This window comes from Macrotis lagotis, chromosome X (genome assembly GCF_037893015.1).
Source record: "Macrotis lagotis isolate mMagLag1 chromosome X, bilby.v1.9.chrom.fasta, whole genome shotgun sequence".
Lineage (NCBI taxonomy): Eukaryota > Metazoa > Chordata > Mammalia > Peramelemorphia > Peramelidae > Macrotis > Macrotis lagotis.
This window is the reverse complement of record NC_133666.1, coordinates 617,513,244-617,531,358: the sequence shown is the minus strand read 5'-3', so window position 1 is coordinate 617,531,358 and position 18,115 is coordinate 617,513,244. Positions and strand designations below refer to the sequence as shown.

General features: G+C 38.2%; 1 protein-coding gene across 2 annotated transcripts; it reads left to right on the top strand.

Moving 5' to 3' along the window:
• Positions 1 to 2,256: 2,256 nt before the first annotated feature.
• Positions 2,257 to 17,951, top strand: LOC141500056 (lymphocyte antigen 6H-like). Of its 2 annotated transcripts, none has more exons than XM_074202942.1 (4): positions 2,257 to 5,017; positions 6,105 to 6,196; positions 6,973 to 7,089; positions 9,511 to 17,951. In XM_074202942.1, exons 1-4 carry the CDS (start codon positions 4,869 to 4,871, stop codon positions 9,723 to 9,725), a joined length of 573 nt encoding a protein of 190 aa, XP_074059043.1. In that variant the 5' UTR covers positions 2,257 to 4,868; the 3' UTR covers positions 9,726 to 17,951. The 2 variants fall into 2 exon arrangements, with proteins under 2 accessions (XP_074059043.1, XP_074059044.1); XM_074202943.1 differs by having other exon boundaries at positions 4,941 to 5,017; positions 6,127 to 6,196.
• The last annotated feature ends 164 nt before the right edge of the window (positions 17,952 to 18,115 follow it).

Below are 18,115 nucleotides of genomic sequence, written 5' to 3'. Positions count from 1 at the left end.
TACAAGGGAGGGTTATTTGGGGAATAAGAAGGGGGTCTGCCATATTGTTTTTCCTAAAATTATTTCAAATAATGAGGTTTGTTCTGGTGAACAACACCCACCAACTGTTCCTCTATCCGTTATACCTGAATCCATAGAATCTTGTGAAGCACTTTTAAGAAGGGAGGATGTGGATTGGAGTGTTCCTGATTATTAGATGGTAGTTTCCAAGTGATTCAAAAAATGCTTATTATATGACTTTCATGTGTAAGTGATGGTTGCATTCTAATTATTTTCTTTATTTTTCTACCTATGCAATTGGAAAAGGAATGCAGGCTAACTGGGAGCTGAAAAATTAATTGAAGAAGACTAATTACTGAGCTATTGTCTCAGAGGGGTTTGACTGTGCAATCAGGGATTCCAGGCAAGAGAGAGAATTTTGCTAAGCAATTCTGGTGTCTAGGGGAAAAGTTAGATAATAGACCAATGAAGAGATATCCTGTATTAAGTAATTGAAAGATTAGACCATCTACAATCTTCAAATTGAGTAGTCTACAAATAGTCCTAAAGAATGGTGGAATCTCTGCCAAGACAATGGATCACAACTGTTGTCACCCGGGAGTAGCCAATTCCTGATCTCTTTGGAGATTGGGAAGAAAAGGCAGATGGAAAATCAATCCATTAGGATTTTGGAAGGATCTATCTACCAATTGTAGAATGACTATTGGAGTTGGAGGATGGCTCACATAGAGTAGACTGTACTATAGAAGATATTGTAAGTTGGTATCTCCTGGCAGTGTGGCATTCTGGATTTGGGGTCAGGAAGATCCACATTCAAATTCTGATGCTTAATAGCTATGTGACTATGAGCAAAAAGCTTTGATGTCTAAGACTTTGATATCCAAGACTTGAATAGATAGAATGTAAGCTTCTGGAGGATAGGGACTTTTCCACATTTGCCTTTGTATACCTGGCATTAGCATTTTTGGACTTCTAGGTTACAGATAGATTGCATTCTTCACTTCTGAAAAGAATTATCTTACTTCAGAGGGAATGAATTCAGGGCACCTTGAAGCAGGCTGATATTAGGGGGAAAATAATTCTCTCCTGGAGAAGTCACAGTGTCTGAAATACCACTAATTTGGTTCAGCAAACCCATATTGGGTATCTTTTATATGTAAAACAATACCTTATGTATGGAGACTAGGACTTTGTCCTAGGATACTGAAATTTGGGGGACATTGGTAGTCCATGTAGAAACAATGGGACTTAGCATTGAGTTGGCGAGACTAACTAGGTAGATAACATGGGGAACACTTGTACAATGTCAGGAGTCATCTATCTTGGAAATTTGACAGCTAAAAACAATCAGGGTCTTGTCAAAGCCCATGAACTAACAATTTTTACCCTTCTCCATAGGGTCGCTGTCATACCCTTTCCTGATCAATGGCAAATCACTCTGGAATCTCTGCCAAGAAAACCCCAACTAGAGTCACACAGTCAGATACAACTGAAACAACTGAACAACAATGATGATAATTTCTGACTATAATGGAAAAAATTACATTCAGAAAAGGGAGGTAGAAAAGCACAAATTAAAAATTAATTGGAAATTAAATAATCTAATTCTAAAGAATGAATGGATCAAAGAGCAAATCAAAGAAATAGTCAATAATTTAGAATAATCACAACAATGAAATAGCATACCAAAATTTGTGGGATGTAGTCAAAACAATAGGGGAAAATTTATATCTCTAAACATGTACATCAGCAAAAGAAAGAGAAGAAAGATTTGAACTAATAAATAAAACCAAGAGGTGGTTTTATGAAAAAACTCCAACAGCAATAAAATAGATGAATAATCATTTAATTTTTTAAAAAAAGAAAAAAAACAAAATTACTGGTATTAAAAATGAAAAGAATTGCCAGCAATGAAGATGAAATTAAAGAAATTATGTTATTTTGCCCAATTATATGTCAGTAAAATGACTAGGTAAAAAGAATGAATATTTACAAAAATGTAAATTTCCCAGATTAACAGAAGAGGACAGAATAATCAGACAACCCAATCTTTTTTTTTAAGCAAGATTTTATTAATTTTGAGTTTTACAATTCCCCCCATTCTTGCTTCCTTCCCCCACCCCCCACAGAAGGCATTTTGTTAGTCTTTACATTGTTCCATGTTATATATTGATCTCAGTTGAATGTGATGACAGAGAAATCATATCCTTAAGGAAGAAAAATAAAGTATGAGATAGTAAAATTACATAAAAATATAACATTTTTTAAGGAATTCTGTTATCAACTTCTGTTTTATGGTTGTTTTTCCAATGGCACTGAGCTTTTTGACTCAGTTTATATGAGTCTCTTTATGTTTAGCATGCAATCAAAGCTCATATGTATTCTGCAACATTATGAAAATGTTGCATGTAGAAGCAGAAGTGAAATGGTTCCTGGGCTTGAGAAACTTAAATTCTACCAGGGAAATAACTACATGTAAACCACAGGCAAATATAACAGCATTTTGTATCTTTCTGAAAGAACAGAACATTAGGGTGGCTAGGTGGTGCAGTTGGGCTGCTAGGTTGTGCACTTTTGGTTCCTGTCCCACCAGTTCCCCTTTAGCAAAACAAATCTCCTTTCCCTTGAAGTCTGGCTTCCTTCCTCTCATTCTTGCTGTGTACATTCAGTTAAAAAAATACAAACAAGATCAAGGTAATAGAAATCATGTTTTTATTTTAACAGTATAAATATTCAAAACAAGCATTCAGATAATAACTTGTCTCAAAGCTTGTCGCTTAGAGTTGCAGTCTTGAAAGGGAGTGGGTTTTTTTATCATGAATATTGATGAGAATGATTTAATGATAAATGGGAAAATGATTTTTCCCTTGGAAGGAATAGAGAGGGGAAAGAAATATGATTCTGATCAAGTAGTTAATTCCTCACTGGCCCCAAAGTCTGCCTGCCCCACCTTCCTTCTTCTGGTTTGCAATTTGGATTGAGCTGTAGCTTTCTCAGCTACAGGCTCCTCTATGACTTGGGCACCATGATTTTCATTTGAGGTTCATGCCATAGCTACCAGTCATTACTTGGCTCTTTGCTTGTGAGGTTCAGGGCAACCTAATTGGGACTTCTTTCTGAGCCCCATCTCTCCAGAATGATTACATCTCCTTCCTTGACTGCCTTCTTTGGATTCTCTTTAGGGAGTCTGTTCAGAGGTAAGACAAATTCACAAGAACCTGTGGAATGCTTGGTAGTCTACCTGGCTTGAAGATAGACACCTTATCCTGCCAAATTTCTATATTAATTCCAAGAGTTGTTGGTTACACTAGTTAATGTAGGAGACCAAGACAAACTTTCTTCCTTTGTCCAATCTCCCTCAATTCTAGAGGAGTCAGGTGTCCCAAGGTCTTTCCTTCTATAGGACCTTGTACCCAAGGTCTGAGGTCTTTCTCCAACCTTTTCCCTTCTATTGAATTTATTTTTCAAAACTGTTCAATTTTATTGACCCTAGGTGATGATATTAAGCATCACTATTAGTGATGATATTAAGCATGTAGAAACAGAAATGAAATGGTTCCTGGACTTGAGAAACTTAAATTCTACCAGGGAAATACTACATGTAAAACACAGGCAAATATAACAGCATTTTGTATCTTTCTGAAAGAACAAAACATTAGGGTGGCTAGGTGGTGCAGTTGGACGGCTAGGTTGTGCAGTGGATAAAGCACCGGCCTTGGAGTCGGAGTGCCTGAGTTCAAATCCGACCTCAGACACTTAATAATTACCTAGCTATGTGGCCTTGGGTAAGCCACTTAACCCCATTGCCTTGCAAAAACCTACCCCCCCCAAAAAAAACATTAATGACAATGAGAGATCAGGAAAGACCTTGAGTCATGTGGCATCTAGAATGAATTTTGAAGAAACCAAAGGTTGCAAGAAGAGTGAGTGATAGAGAGTACATTCCAGGCACAGGGAAGAGACTGTGAAGAGGAAAGAAGATGGGATTCTATTTGGGACACAGTCCTAAGCACTTTATAAATATTATCTCATTTGACCCTCTGTAACCCTGTATTATTGTTAAGTTCAACCAATGTGTTGACCATATTTGGTTTTTTTGGACAAAGATACTGGACTGGTTTCTTCCTTCTTCCTTCTCCAGCTCATTGTATAGATGAGGAAATTGAGGCAAAGATTAGGTGACTTGCCCTGGGTCATACAGACGGTAAGTATCTGAGGCTAAATTTGAACTCAAGACTTCCTTACTACCAGGCTGGTGCTCCATCTACTATATGCTGATCCTGTGATCCTGTAAAGCCCTTAGTATTATTATCCCAATTTTACAGTTGAGGAAACTGAGGCAGATAGAAGTTAAATGACTGCCCAGGGTCACGAAGCTAGTAAGTGTCTGAGCAGATTTGATCCTAGGTTTTCTTGACTCCAGTCAATGCTCTTATCTTCTTCATCACTTAGATGCATTGTGATGGGAGAAGGAATGTTTATTGATCTATCTAGAATGTGGAGAGTAGTTTAGGTCATAGCTTTAAAACAGGGAAACTACTGGAGGAAATAAAATAAAAACTAATGGAGACAGCAATAACAAAAGAAAGAACTCCAGAAACGGAATCAGGAGACCAGGGTTCAGTGCTGGCTATGTGATTATAGACAGATCAGCCTATGTTCCTAAGTCTTATCTATCAAAGTAAAACAATACTCAGATTATTTACCTGACATGGGTTGAGATGAGGAAAGTACTTTGTAAAACTTAAGAGTGTTTCAGAAGCAGGAGTTATTATTACTTTTGAATTATTATCACCTTGATATGGAGTGAGAAGGTAAGATCTGGAAACTGACTTTCTGGAGAATTTGGCTTGGGATGTAGAATCAGAATGAATAGTTTGACTTTGAGGAAGTCCATGTTCCTTAGGGTGGAGCCAGAGAAGGCAGACTCAGAGGCCAGTGGGATAAATACACATTTGAGGTTTTGTTTTAAGACACAACACAAAGGTGAAGAGCCAGACAGGAGATTGCTTTCCAGGTGAGCTTTGTGAGGATTAGGTGGAGAGAGACCTAGGACTGTTATAAAGATTTGTACTCATATGCAATTCCTTTCTGTGATAAGAGAAGGTTCTTAATACTCTGAGGAATTTCAATTTTCTCTTGTGGCAATGGGGAGCCATTGAAGATTTTTTTGGACTGGGGAAGGATTTCAACAGAACTGAGATTTAGGAAGGTAACTTTGGCAGGGGGCACAGGATGGATGAGGAAAATAGCTAGACTAGAGACAGAGAGGTAAGTTAGAATAGTCAAGCTGAAAAGTAATGAGAACTTGGGTTAGGTTAGTGATCCTGGGAGTGGAGAGAAAGAGATTGATCCATGAGTTATTATGAAGTTGAACACTTGGACTAATGAAATTGTGACTGGAGACCTTGGGTTTGAAACTCTTCTGTTTATTAATTCTAAACTTCATAGGTATAGCTCTTAACTTCATATTTCAGTTTCCCTATCTATGAAGTGAAGGAGTTGAAGTAAATTTTTAAAAATCTTTAATTTATGGAATAAATTGAAGCAAATTATTACGTTTCTTTCAGTTCTACATTCTCTATCAAGTCTTGGCGACTGATCCAACATAAGATAGTGAAAGAAAAGTAGGAAACAATACTAACAGTGCTGGCCAGATAGCAGATGAGCTTGACTGCTCTCTAGTCTTTTTCTCAGTGTTGCAATCTGTAAAATAGGGAGAATAATCCTTACATGGGGTAGTTGTGAAGAAAGGAATTTGTAAATCTGATTGTAAACCTATTACCCCTCTTTGCTTCATCCTATTCCCTCTTCAGGGTGTTTTTTTGGGAACCTCCACTTCCCTTCCACTTCTCCCCACCCAGCCCTGGATAGAGGAGAGGAAGAAATGAGAGGAGGTCCTTAAGAAGTTGAGGGAAAGAGAATAAAGGAATAGGTGGGACTGAAGAGGCTAGGTCTCAAGATACCAACAAAAGGGAGCAGAGAGGCTTAGCTTTGGTGTAGGCAAGGGAGAGTGGAGAGTCCCACAATGATGATGTTTCCTAGGTTGGGCTCTGGGGCTATTGAAACTGGAAGGGAAATCTAGTTGAGGTCTTGAATTTCAGTTTTTCCTTTTGTATATCCAAGTGGAGCCAGGAGAAAACCATGAAAATTCTCATCTCTGTCTTGCTGGGAACCATATTATTTGTGGAGTCAGGTAAGACACTGGTACTCTGGATGGGAGATGCCAAGACTTGGAAGGAGGCAGACAGATTGCTAGGATGCTCTCTTCCTTTTCCCTTTGATGTAAGGGAATCCAAAAAAGAGGAAGAATTCGAAGCTAGGGTCAGATTGCGCTGGGAGAGGTTGAGCTAGAAACACTGGAAGCTTCTGGGAAATTTGAGGTGCAACTTCCAGAGGGTTGAAGGCAGCCTGTTTATCAGGGTTGAATTGGAGGGGCAGCCGCTGCTTTTTTGGCATGCAACTGGGAAAGGGCACTAGGGGAGATGGGAAGGGAACACTCATTGCTAACTGTGCTTTTGTGGGTTCAGTTGGCATGCCTGGCTATCCTGTGGCTATGTACATGATTAGTGGTGTTTTGCTTTCTGACAGCTGGTGTACTTGTGAGATGGATGAAGTGAGGTGTGTGTGTGTGTGTGTGTGTGTGTGTGTGTCTGTCTGTCTGTCTGTCTGTCCATCCACTCTTAGATTTGGACACTCAAGGAATTATTTGTGAGCCCAGTGAGTCCTGCATTTGTGAACCCAGTGAATAGTGTGAGTTATGGTGCTGGTGGATGGGTGAGCTGGGGACATTCTTCCAAACCTTAGGAAGCCTGGAGGTCAGGTTGTGGCAGCTTTCATATAGATTCTCCCTTGCTTCTGGGTTTAGGGACTTAGGGTTGCCCTTGCCCAGCATCCTTATGGGGACCTCTGGGATTTTGAGTTCTCTCACAGGCAAGGCTGCTGCTCTGATAAATATATGTTCCTCTGCAGCTCACTGCAAGAAATGTTTCCAGTGTTATGGGGTCAACGACCTTAACCTCTGTAAGGTTAAGCAATGCAGAAGTGGGGAATACACCTGTGCCAAGGTGGTAGTAACTACACACTTCGGTAAGTCCTGCTAAAGTCTGTCCAGAGTTCAGAGCTTTTGGGTAGGGAGAGGGTATCTTTAAAGCTATCCAATGACCTTAGAGGGAATTCAGTCCTGAATCTCATAGCATTATAGAGCCTCAGAATTTGTGGAGACCTCAGAGAACATTCAACCCCACCCACAACTGAGCAGGTCAGGATGTTCTCTAGATCGTCCCTAATAATTGGTCATCCAACCTCCATTGAAGACCTTCAGGAATAGGACCTTCCTTCCCCCCAAAGTGCCATTCCAGTATTGGACTATTCTTGATTATAATCAATTAAACAACAAGCATACTTGCCCAGAATTGCTCAGCTAGTAAATGTCTGAGGCCAGATTTGAACTCAGGAAGATGTCTTTCTGACTTCAGGGCTAGCATTCCCTTCACTGTCCTACCTAGCTATCCTCAGCTCTTCAAATGCTTGAAGACAAGCATTTTTTTTCCCCTCTGGGTTCTAAAAACACCCATAGTTCTTTTGTCTGATCCTCATGTGATAAGAATTTGGTCATAGGTTGCCTCTATTGGATACTCTCCAGCTTCTCGATGTCCTTTTAAAAATTTTGGCTTCTGGAATTGCCCTCTAGAATAGTCTAGAATCTAGAAAAGTCCTCTGGATGAAGTCTAAGAGCAAAGTACAACAATTGTCTCCTTTACCCTGATTAGACTTTCCCTACTGTAGCCCAAGACAAGCTTTTTGTTTTTGACTGCTACATGACCCTGCTCTATTACACATGTGTGCTATTGCACAAAATCTATTAGGAGTTTTCTAGTCCCAGTTAGATTTTCCTCATCTGACTATTTTCCAGTTTGCCAGTGTCAATCAATCAATTGACAATTAAGTATCTACAAAGTTCTGGGTATCTTGGCAAGATTCACAGTAGGGATACAAAGGCAAAGAAGGAAATGATCTTTATTGTCAAGGAATTAACTTCTAAAAGGAATTGAGCATTCTTCCTCAAATAAGACATCTGTATATGAAGACTAGTCTCCAAATAGGGTCAGCCTAGGACAAAGACATCAGTTCTTCACCTAAGATCCAAATAACTTAATCAGTGCTGTGGAAAACTACAGATCTTAAATCCTTCTTCCCCCACCCTATTAAAGAGAAATTCTATTTTCAGTTCCAATCTGAGAAAGTAATTTCTTTGTGTCTTAAAGGTTTTTCAGCCTCACCCTCTATTAAAAAATAAATAGTTGGAGGGAGGATCTGACTAAGCCATTTTCTGTTGATGTTTTATGGAACCCTAAATATCCAGAGCTGGAAAGGTGGTCTGAAAGCACTGAGACTTAATTTATTCAAGATCAAACTATTGGTTCATCTGCTTTTTTTCCGTTAGCAGTTAGCAAACCGTTGCCAGGCTCCACCAGTGAAACAGTAATCATATTAACTAATTACAATTATTCTGCTTCTGTCTCCTTGCTACTGATCTTAAGATAGCTAGCTTCCTGCACCTTTCTTCCCTTCCAGGAAGGGAGAGGCATTCTTTATATGCATTAGCTGTTATGGGAGCTTAATACCTACGTATAACATTTGTCTAATGGAAAATGTGCTTCACATTCCAAACAGTTGTCTTCAAAACAACTTTTGAAACACAAACCATTCTAGGAATTGAACTAGATAATTTCTAAGGTCTCTCACAACTTTGACACTGATTCTATATGCTAAGATCCCTTCAAGCTCTAAAATCCCATATTTAAGTTGACTTTCAGATCTCATATTCTGGTTCTGTGTTCTAAGTTCCCTTCCAAAGCTAATATTCAGTATAATAAGCTCCTAAACATTTTGAATTCATTCTCTGTCATTCTGTGATTTTATTCCAGGAAAATCTCTATGAGACATGGTCAATACAATGAAAAAGATAAAGAGACAGGAGTAAATATAGGTTAAGAATGATTCTGGGGTACTTTAGAGAAGAAGAAGGAACTGAACTTCGAAATGGGTGGGGAGGAACTAGGTGGTGGAGAAGGTCCATACCTTCTCCATGAACAAAGACTCAGAGGTAATGAATCTGGCATTTTCAGGGGATTGTGGTTGTGTTCAGTTGTGTCTGACTCTTTAGAACCTCATTTGTTGTTTTTTTTTTACAAAGATACTAGAGTGCTTTATCATTTCTTTCTCCTGCTCATTTGACAGATGAGAAAACTGAGGCAAACCGGGTTAAGTGACTTACCCAGGGTCATAAAGCTAGTAAGTGTCTGAGGCTGTATTTGAACTCAGTTCTTCCTGATTTCAGGCTCAGAGTTATATCTACTGTGTCACCTATAGTTACCATCTTCAGGGTACAGTTAGGAGCTAGTCTTGGCTAGTGTGAAGGGTAAAAGAGTAAAGGAATACAAAAAAGGAAACAAGGGATCATACTGATATGGAGGCCTTAAATGCTCATTCTCCTTTATTCCACAGAGTTTAAGAAATCCTATTTCATGGATTGTGCTACTTCCTGTGAAGATTTCAAAAAATCGTTTTTGGATACACCATCCCATGGATTCAAGATGGATGTGTCCTGTTGCGCCACTGAACTGTGTAATGGGATGAGTAGGGTCAGGGGCAACCCCTGGGCCCTGGCAGGGGCTTTCCTCCTCAGTCTGATACCTGCCATTCTCTGGGCTGGGTTGTGAGAACCTGCCTTCCTCACCAGCTGCTTCTTACTAGGTCTTCTTTTTGGTTCCAAGCCCATGAAGCTAATGCTCTTATTCTAGTTTCTCCTTAGCCTAGACTTTAGATTTAGAGCTTCTGCATTTTTTTCTGGCATTCCGAAAGAAATCTACATAAAGATTCCCTCACTCTTATCCAATCATCCTTCCTTTTCTCCTTCTTTTTCTTGTAGAATTCCTCATTAGCTCCTAGAAAGTCAGTTCCTCCCTTGTTCTAGTATATATCCCTGGGAAAGATTTTCTTCCTTCCTTCTTTTTTGCTTTGGTATTACAGCTCTGAGAGTAATTGTTAATTTTTCTTTTCTTTTCTTTTTTTGAGAAGAAGGATCATCAGTCCCAGCAAATAATGGAGGGAGAGGAGTTCAGGCATTTGGGAGTTGGACAGAGGAGAAAAAAAGAGAAAAATGAGAAGTTGAGGCCACTGGACCTTAGCGACCAAAGAGTAGGGTTTTATTTGGGCAACTTGGGAAAGGAAATTATAGGCACCAGATAGAAAAGACAGTGTCAGGATATTAGAGAAAGAAGAATTTGGAATTGGGAGAAGGATGAACTTAAAAACCTCTAGTCTAGGTTCAAGATCTCTTGAGCTCTGTCCCTGCTATATCTTAACTTCTTTAGCAATTGCATCATAACATATAAATAAACTTATCAATAAATGTTTGTTCTGAGAGCATGTTTTTATATAGCGAAATCAATGCTCTGACTGAGGGTGATGGTAGGATTATCTGGGATCAATGACTTGGGAAGGGGCTAGAAATGCTAGAATTGATCTAAAGAACTGTCAGCTGGGAAGCATGACTGGAGCAATTCTTGGTAAAATCTACTTGGAGCTTGCTTTTATAATCTAGAGATTCTAAGTCCAGGCCAGAGGGTGTTTGGGAGGTAATATCAACAAATCAACTGTCCTATTACTTAAGAAACATTGAAATTCATCCTTAAGGCACTGTTTTGCATAATGGGAGAAATTAGCCCTTGGGTATATGGAAGGGAATTTCAGATTTAAATGAATTTAAAAATTGTGCAAGGCAGTGAGAGTGTGAACACTAAAGTGAAAAACCGCCTGCTCTCAAGTTTACAATCTGCTTAGGGGTGGTGATGGTGAATATGCTTGTATGATACATACAAAAATATATAAACACAAGCTAATTTGAGGAGGGAGGGAAGGCAGAATAATATCTGGGCATATCATAGAGCTTGCAAATGACAGAAGTTCTGTAATGAAAAGGACCTCAGGGATCATTTAGTATAATTTGTACCTGAACAAGTATCCTCTCCTGGGATCATTTAGTCTTTGCTTGAAGACCTCCAATGATAAGAAACTCATAAGCTACCAAGGCAGCCCATTGTACTCTTTCGAGGCTTAAATTGTTAAGGAGTTTTTCCTTACCACTACCCCTTTGCAATTTCTGCCCATTACTCTTAGTTCTTCCTTCAGAGGCTAAGCAGAACAAGTTAATTCTTTCTTCCATATGACATCTCTTCAAGTACCCCAAGAAATCGTTCATGTCGTTTCACATTGCTTCTAGCCTAAATATGCCCAACTCCTTCCATTTATCCTCTTAAGGCATGCTGTTATATGTTGTACCAGCAATTTGGACATAGAGGAGGATTTCATGAGAGAATTAGACAGGCTTGTAGTTTGAAAGCCTAGGAATTATCTATCTAAGTAGAATGAGTTGCCACTAAAGATAGATAAAAGGTTCTCCTTCTTTGCAAGTCGTCAAGCAGATTCAATGACTTCTTGTCAGAATTGTTGTAGTAGAAATTTCTGCAAAAGTATGGATTGTACTAGAGGGTCAGTTATGTCCCTTTCATCTAAAATTTAATGATTCTTTGATTTAGAGTCTGCCTTTAGTCTAGAGCATTTTAACTCATTCTAAGACCTTAAGTCACAAGGCAACAGATAACTAATAAGAATACAAGCAAGGAAGGAACAAAGATGGTGGAGCAGAAAAAACCTGAAATTTCTCAACATTTTCCTCCAAACAGCATTAAAATAAGACTCAAATTGAATTATCTTGTGACAAAGTCAACAATCTGAATAAGACTTTCTTCCAGTCCAAGATCACATAGGAGGTTGGAAAGAGAGATTGGTGAGACATGGGAGGGTCTACCATGTTGTTAATGGAGTGGAGGGATATGATATTCTGAAAAACCTACCTAGCAAAACTGAATATAAATCTTCAAGGGAAAAAATGGATATTCAATTTGAAGCATTCTTTTTTTTTTTTGCAAATCAATGAGGTTAAGTGGCTTGCCCAAGGCCATACAGCTAGGTAATTATTAAGTGTCTGAGGCCATATTTGAACTCAGGTACTCCTGACTCCAGGGCTGGTGCTCTATCTACTACACCATCTAGCCTCCCTGTGAAGCATTCTTGATGAAAAGACCAGAATGGAATAGAAAGTTTTTGACTTTCAATAAGACCCAAGAGAAGCATAAAAAGGTTCAGAAGAAAGAGAAATCATAAGAAATTCAATAAAGTTGAACAGCTTGTCATTCTATATGGGAAGATGATACATATATTTTTAAAGAACTTTATCATTATTATGTCAGTTAGAAGAGTTCTATATAGAAAGAGGATATGGGATTAAGTCCATTATATTGGATGTTGTTAAAAAAAAGCAGATAAATGAGGAAGAGGCATATCCTGGGAGAAGAGGAAAGAAAGAGGGAAAATGGGGGAAATTATCTCACAAAGAAGAAGTGTGCAAGGAAGAGCTTTTCTTGTGGAGGGGGAAATGGTGGGAGGCATCCAGGTGACACTGGAATCTCACATCCAAATTGGTTCAAAGAAGAAAACTATATCTACATACTCAATTGGTAATAGAAATCTAGGAGACCTGAATTCAAATCCAGCCTCAGACGCCTAATAATTACCTAGCTGTGTGACCTTGGGCAAGTCACTTAACCCCATTGCCTTGCAGAAACAACAACAACAACAAAAAAGAGGATGGAGGGCAGGTAAAAGAAGACAGGAATTAGAAGATAGACATTATGCTTGCCTCAATATGGTTGAAGACTGCATTAGTTTTCTTGGCTGACATTCATATTGAGGGACTTGGCTGGAAGTGCGTTCATGGCTTCATTGGGCCCTGGGGCTGAGGCTCGGGGCTGGGAAAAGCCCCGGGCAAGGGAAGGACTGCAAAAGCCCTGCGGTTCTTGCAGTTTGCAAATCCAGGAAAGCAAACTGAATTTACTCCAGAAACTGGTAAGAGAAAAAAAAAGGCGGCAAACCATGGCAACCAATTCAGACAGACAAGTGATTCCACTAAAGAGCAAAGTCTATGACAGTCAGGGCCTCCTGATACTCAGTGGAATGGATCTCTGTGACTGCCTTGATGAAGACTGCCTGGGCTGTTTCTATGCATGTCCCAATTGTGGCTCTAACAAATGTGGAGCCGAATGCCGCTGGGACAGAAAATGGCTTTATGAGCAGATTGAAATCGAAGGGGGGGAGATTATTCATAATAAGCATGCTGGGTAATTTGAAAGGGTGAATGAGCTACTCTTATTTCCTTATAGCTCTAAAATTCTACTGTAGACTTAGAATTCACGCATGATAAAAAATTGAAAAAAATGTTATTACATGAGTGTTTTGTGCTAGGTGTTTCAGAATTCATTGTTTTGTGTACATTTTAGATGGACTTAAAAAAAGCTCTAGTTTATTGTGGATAAATAAGCAAGTACAGTACTCGGGAACAGTGCTTGACACTGTACAAGGAGAATCAGTCTTTTTGTACAACTAGGAACCATTTTGGCATCAGTCACTAAATTAGGGGCAACATCTTGAAAGCACTTTATCAGATTACATTCCCTTTGAGTAAAGAAACAAAAGAAAATACAATTTTTTAAAAAGACTACCCTAAGCATTCTTGTTCCTTTCTATCCAGTTTTTGGTCAAATTAGAGTCTTAATATTTTAAAATGTAAATAGTAGTCCACTAAGTTCTAAACCAATGTAGCTCACTTAATTTTAAGCACCTGGCCTGACCTACTTTGAGCTACAATAATACTCTGTTGTGATGTACATTCAATTGTTTGCACAACCTCTCTCTTCTCCCCACCTCCCACTCCCAGTTCTTTTCCAATTCAAACCAAATAAGCTTCTTCACCAAACAGAATCTAGATTTCCTGTCCTATCCAGAATTGTGCCTGTTGATACTTAAGATTTGTGTTCCTGTAATCTTTCAAAAAGTTACAGCAGTACATTCCTTAGGTATAGACAAAAATTAAATTTTTTTAAGAAGAGGTATATTTCTCAGAGTAGTATATTTGAAATCTCAAGTAATAAATTGCCTTTATAATTAGCATTGCATTTCAAACATTTATACAAATTTTAAAAGGTGACACAACGTTTTATTATCTCACTATCTTACTTTCATTGGTTTCTTCTACAGATTGAGCTTTTAAGAGCCTGCCTACCAAAGGACTCTTGACTTTAAAGAGTTCCATAAGAAATGTAATTCTTACAATGTTACAAAATTTGCCAGCCTGTTGAGATTTGGTACATTTTTAAAGGGTGAATCCACAAGTCCATTTCCTGTTCTTTGTTGAAAGTAGGAGTACTAATGGAACCTTCAGGTCCTTTTTATGTTGCTGCTAGCCTTTTCAGGAGACCTAGCTATAAAGCAGATACTCATGCTTAATTCCGTTCTATATGATTGTGATAGAGAAGTCAGTGTTAACATGCTCAAAAGTTGAAATAGAAATGTAACATCGAGATTTTTGTGGTTTTGACATTGCAAGTTCATTTGCACTTTTGCATCATTAAGTTGAAAGGCTGGTTTTTGTAGTTTTATTTGACTTCTTCGGTTCTAATGTTAATTAATAGCTGTACTTCTGCAGTTAATATCATATTGATAGAATCTAGTATTAGAGAATCTAGTTGTAATCCCTAAGTCCTTCATGAGACTTTGCATATTAGGGCCCACAGTCCATCCTAATTTTGTTCTGTTGATGTGGGCATGTTCAATTTTGTTGAGACAATCCTTTTTTTTTTAGCATTTGTGTACAAGTCCTCCCTTTCTATTTTCTATTCTGCTGAGCATAGTGTTTATATGAGTAAAGTAAGTACTATACACATAGTTCTTGTATTTTGTTAGGAGTATATTAAATGCTAAAATATTTTAAGATTGCTGTATACTTCAGGAGGGGGGTGTTGAGTTCTTCCTAGGAGAAGGCTGCAGAAGATTTGTCAGTGTAGTGAAGAGAAATTGGAAGTAGTTATGATGATTTGCAGAGAAAAGAATTACTTTGGTGGGTACAGCTATTGTTCAGGAAGAACTAATTGAAAATTGTCTTCATTATCTGCTTTGTGTGGGTACTTTATCCATTCATATAGATTCTATGCATTCTATCTTTTTTGTGCAGTTTTTGTCTCTTCCACATGGTGTCTAAACTATACCGTTAACACTAAAGGCATAAATACAGTAGGAGCAGTATTTTCTTTGTTAGGCTACTTTAAGATATGTAAAACATTTTTTGGGGGCCCAATACAGTGCCCTTGTCCCTTTGTAGTTTTCCTTTACCTACATTTTTACTTTATGAAAAAGTAGCTTAATTTTGATTATATTGTAATATTTTGGCCTTGTTTGAATTTTCAAAGTTTTTGATGAAAATTTGCCATCTAGACAGAATACCACTATATGAACTGTTAGAGCAATTCTGGTTTCCTTTTATAGTTACTTTGCTAAAGGTATTTTGTTCTGTTAAAGTTTGTTTGTAATTTGTTTTTTGCTGAACTAGTGGAATTGAAAGAAATAAACCAAACTTCTCATCCATATTCATATTGAGTTCGCAGTTCATTAAAACTCCCCAGTCTTTCTCAGATGAACTACTGACAAACCATATCTTTTCCATCTTCTTGTCAATGTGATTTTTTTGATCCCTAGTGTAAGATTTTACATGTATTTCTATTAAATTTCATACTATTAATTTCAGCTCAGTGTTTCATTCTTCTAAATCCTTTTTTGGATCCTTACTTTGTCACCCAATAGGTTAGGTATTCCTCACATTGGGAAATACAATGGTGGTAGCTCATAGACATATACCCTCTATTGAGCCTCAAGGTTACTCTAAGAATCTTAACTATCTTAACTTATCCATCTATCCATCTAATCCATCTGTCTATCTATCTATCTATCTATCTATCTATCTATCTATCTATCTATCTATCTATCTATCTATCTATATCATCTATCTATCTATCCATATCTCTGATTGATTGCTTGTTTCCTTTGTAATTGAAGAAGACCATGACATCAAGTGAATGATAGCATGACTTGTTCATTATATTTATTAGGGGACTAGGAACCAAGTGCATAGTAATGATGACTGGACCCAAGGGATCTGATGAGATCATGAAGTGAGATAGTATAGAGCAAAAGGAGAAATTACTTCAGGATAAAGCCTCAAGGGACAAGTATGATTAGTGGACATCACATGGTTGGAGAACTAGCAAAGGATACTGAAGAGTGGTAAGTTAGGTAGGAAGAGAGCCAGGAGAGGTCAAAGTCACAAAAACCTAGAGAGAAGAGAATATCTGGAAGACAAACAGTAAGTAATGCTGAAAAGGAAGAACTGGCAGTTATTATGATCCTATCCTCAGCTTGCTATACTAGATACTTTGGGGAATTTTTCTACTTGGGTGAGATCTGGGACTCTCCCTCTTGTTTGAGCTGGTGTCTCATTCCCAGTGAGAGAGCCCTTCCAATTTGTATTGCTTGATAAATACACACACACACACACACACACACACACACACACACACACACACACTCTCTGATTTTTGTTTTGCTATCAACTTGTATACATAGATTTCTTTGTTATGTGTGTTCATTGTGAAACTGATATTTGGTAGGATGGGAATCAAGCTTTTGGATAAAGCTTAGTCTTCCCCTTTACTCATTATGCAACAAAAAGTAGGAGTTTATCTTAAATCTAAAAATTATATCCCCAACAAATGTTTAAAGGAGAAGATAGAATTGTAGCACAGTATCCCTTCTCTGTGGGAAGGACAGAATGACCAGTCTCTGGCTCTAATTTTTTGCTTAGCTTCCTGGTAGAAATTTAAATCTTTGGAGAAGGTTGGGAGGAGGAGACACTTTTCTGGTACTGTCCAAATAATTCAGAGTTAATTACTCAGTGAGAGGTACCATAGAATAGTAGATAGAGAACTGGCTTCCCAAAATTTGGACCAGAGTTCAAATCCTGCCTCTGACATATCCTGATTGTATGACCCTGTTCAAAACACTAAATTCTTCAGTGTCTGAGGCAACTTTTTAAGGGTGTAGAAAAGTGCTGATTTTCACTGGTTAAGAAAATGCCCTCCTGGTAATTCCAGCATAGAATGCCTAGATAGCACAATGGATAAAATATTAGGTAGAAATCAGGTTCAAAACTAGTCTCAGCACTTACTAACCCTGGGCAGATCACTTAACCCTGTTTGACTCAGTTCTGGAGAAGGAAATCACAAACCACTCCAGTATTTTTGCCCAGGAAACCCCAAATGGTACCATGAAGAGTAAGAAACAACTGAACAACAAATTCCCTACATAGATGAAATCACAAGTTTGGTAAAGGGAAAAAAATAGCAGAAAGTAAAGTCTACATCATTTGTTCTCTCATTCTGTAGCTTTACTCTTTTACTGTTTTTCAAAATTACAAGGCCCAGAAGTATGATTTGCTTTTCCAGAAAACACTGTTATTGCTCAGGGTCTCCTCATTTTTCTCTGTGAGATTAGGTCCCAAGAGCTATTCTTGAGGGTTCCAGAAAGGAAACCTTGAGATTGGTATTGCTAAGGGACTCTTCCTTTTCTTTATAGAAGGTGGTTTTCTTGATTTTAGAATCTACAAACTCTCTTCTTAGGCTATGTGGTTTTGTGAACTTGCAATTTTTGGGTGCTCTTGACCCAGAGTGGCTATTAGTGATTGGGGGGGTGTGTGGCAGAGAGAAATCTCTTGGACCAGGGACCTCAGCACTTCAGTTTCACAAATTTCTCTGAAATGGGGGAAAAGTTAAGTATTACTATCACCAGCACCACCACCACTACAACAAAAAATTCTTCACCAAGAATCCCGATTTTGGTTCAGCAGCAGCAGTGGCTCCATACAATTTGAACCAATTGACAATTTTAGGGGTTCTGTGATGGAGAATACCATCTGAATCCAGAGAAGGAACTGTGGAGTTTAAATGAAGACCAAAGATTATTATCTTCAGTTTTTAAAAGTTGTCTTTATGACATAATTTTGCTATCTCTAATATTTTCTTCCTTATGGATCTATTTCTTTTCTCAATACATTCAATTTTGATCTATGCATATCATGGAAGAAAATGTAAAGACTATATCAGAT

Bases quoted from the DNA above. Each gene is read 5' to 3' on its own strand.
- LOC141500056 (XM_074202942.1), top strand. From the start codon at position 4,869: ATGAATAGTTTGACTTTGAGGAAGTCCATGTTCCTTAGGGTGGAGCCA. The intron at 5,018-6,104 runs GTGAGCTTTGTG...CTTGAATTTCAG, and splicing joins GACAGGAGATTGCTTTCCAG to TTTTTCCTTTTGTATATCCA. The intron at 7,090-9,510 runs GTAAGTCCTGCT...TTTATTCCACAG, and splicing joins GGTAGTAACTACACACTTCG to AGTTTAAGAAATCCTATTTC.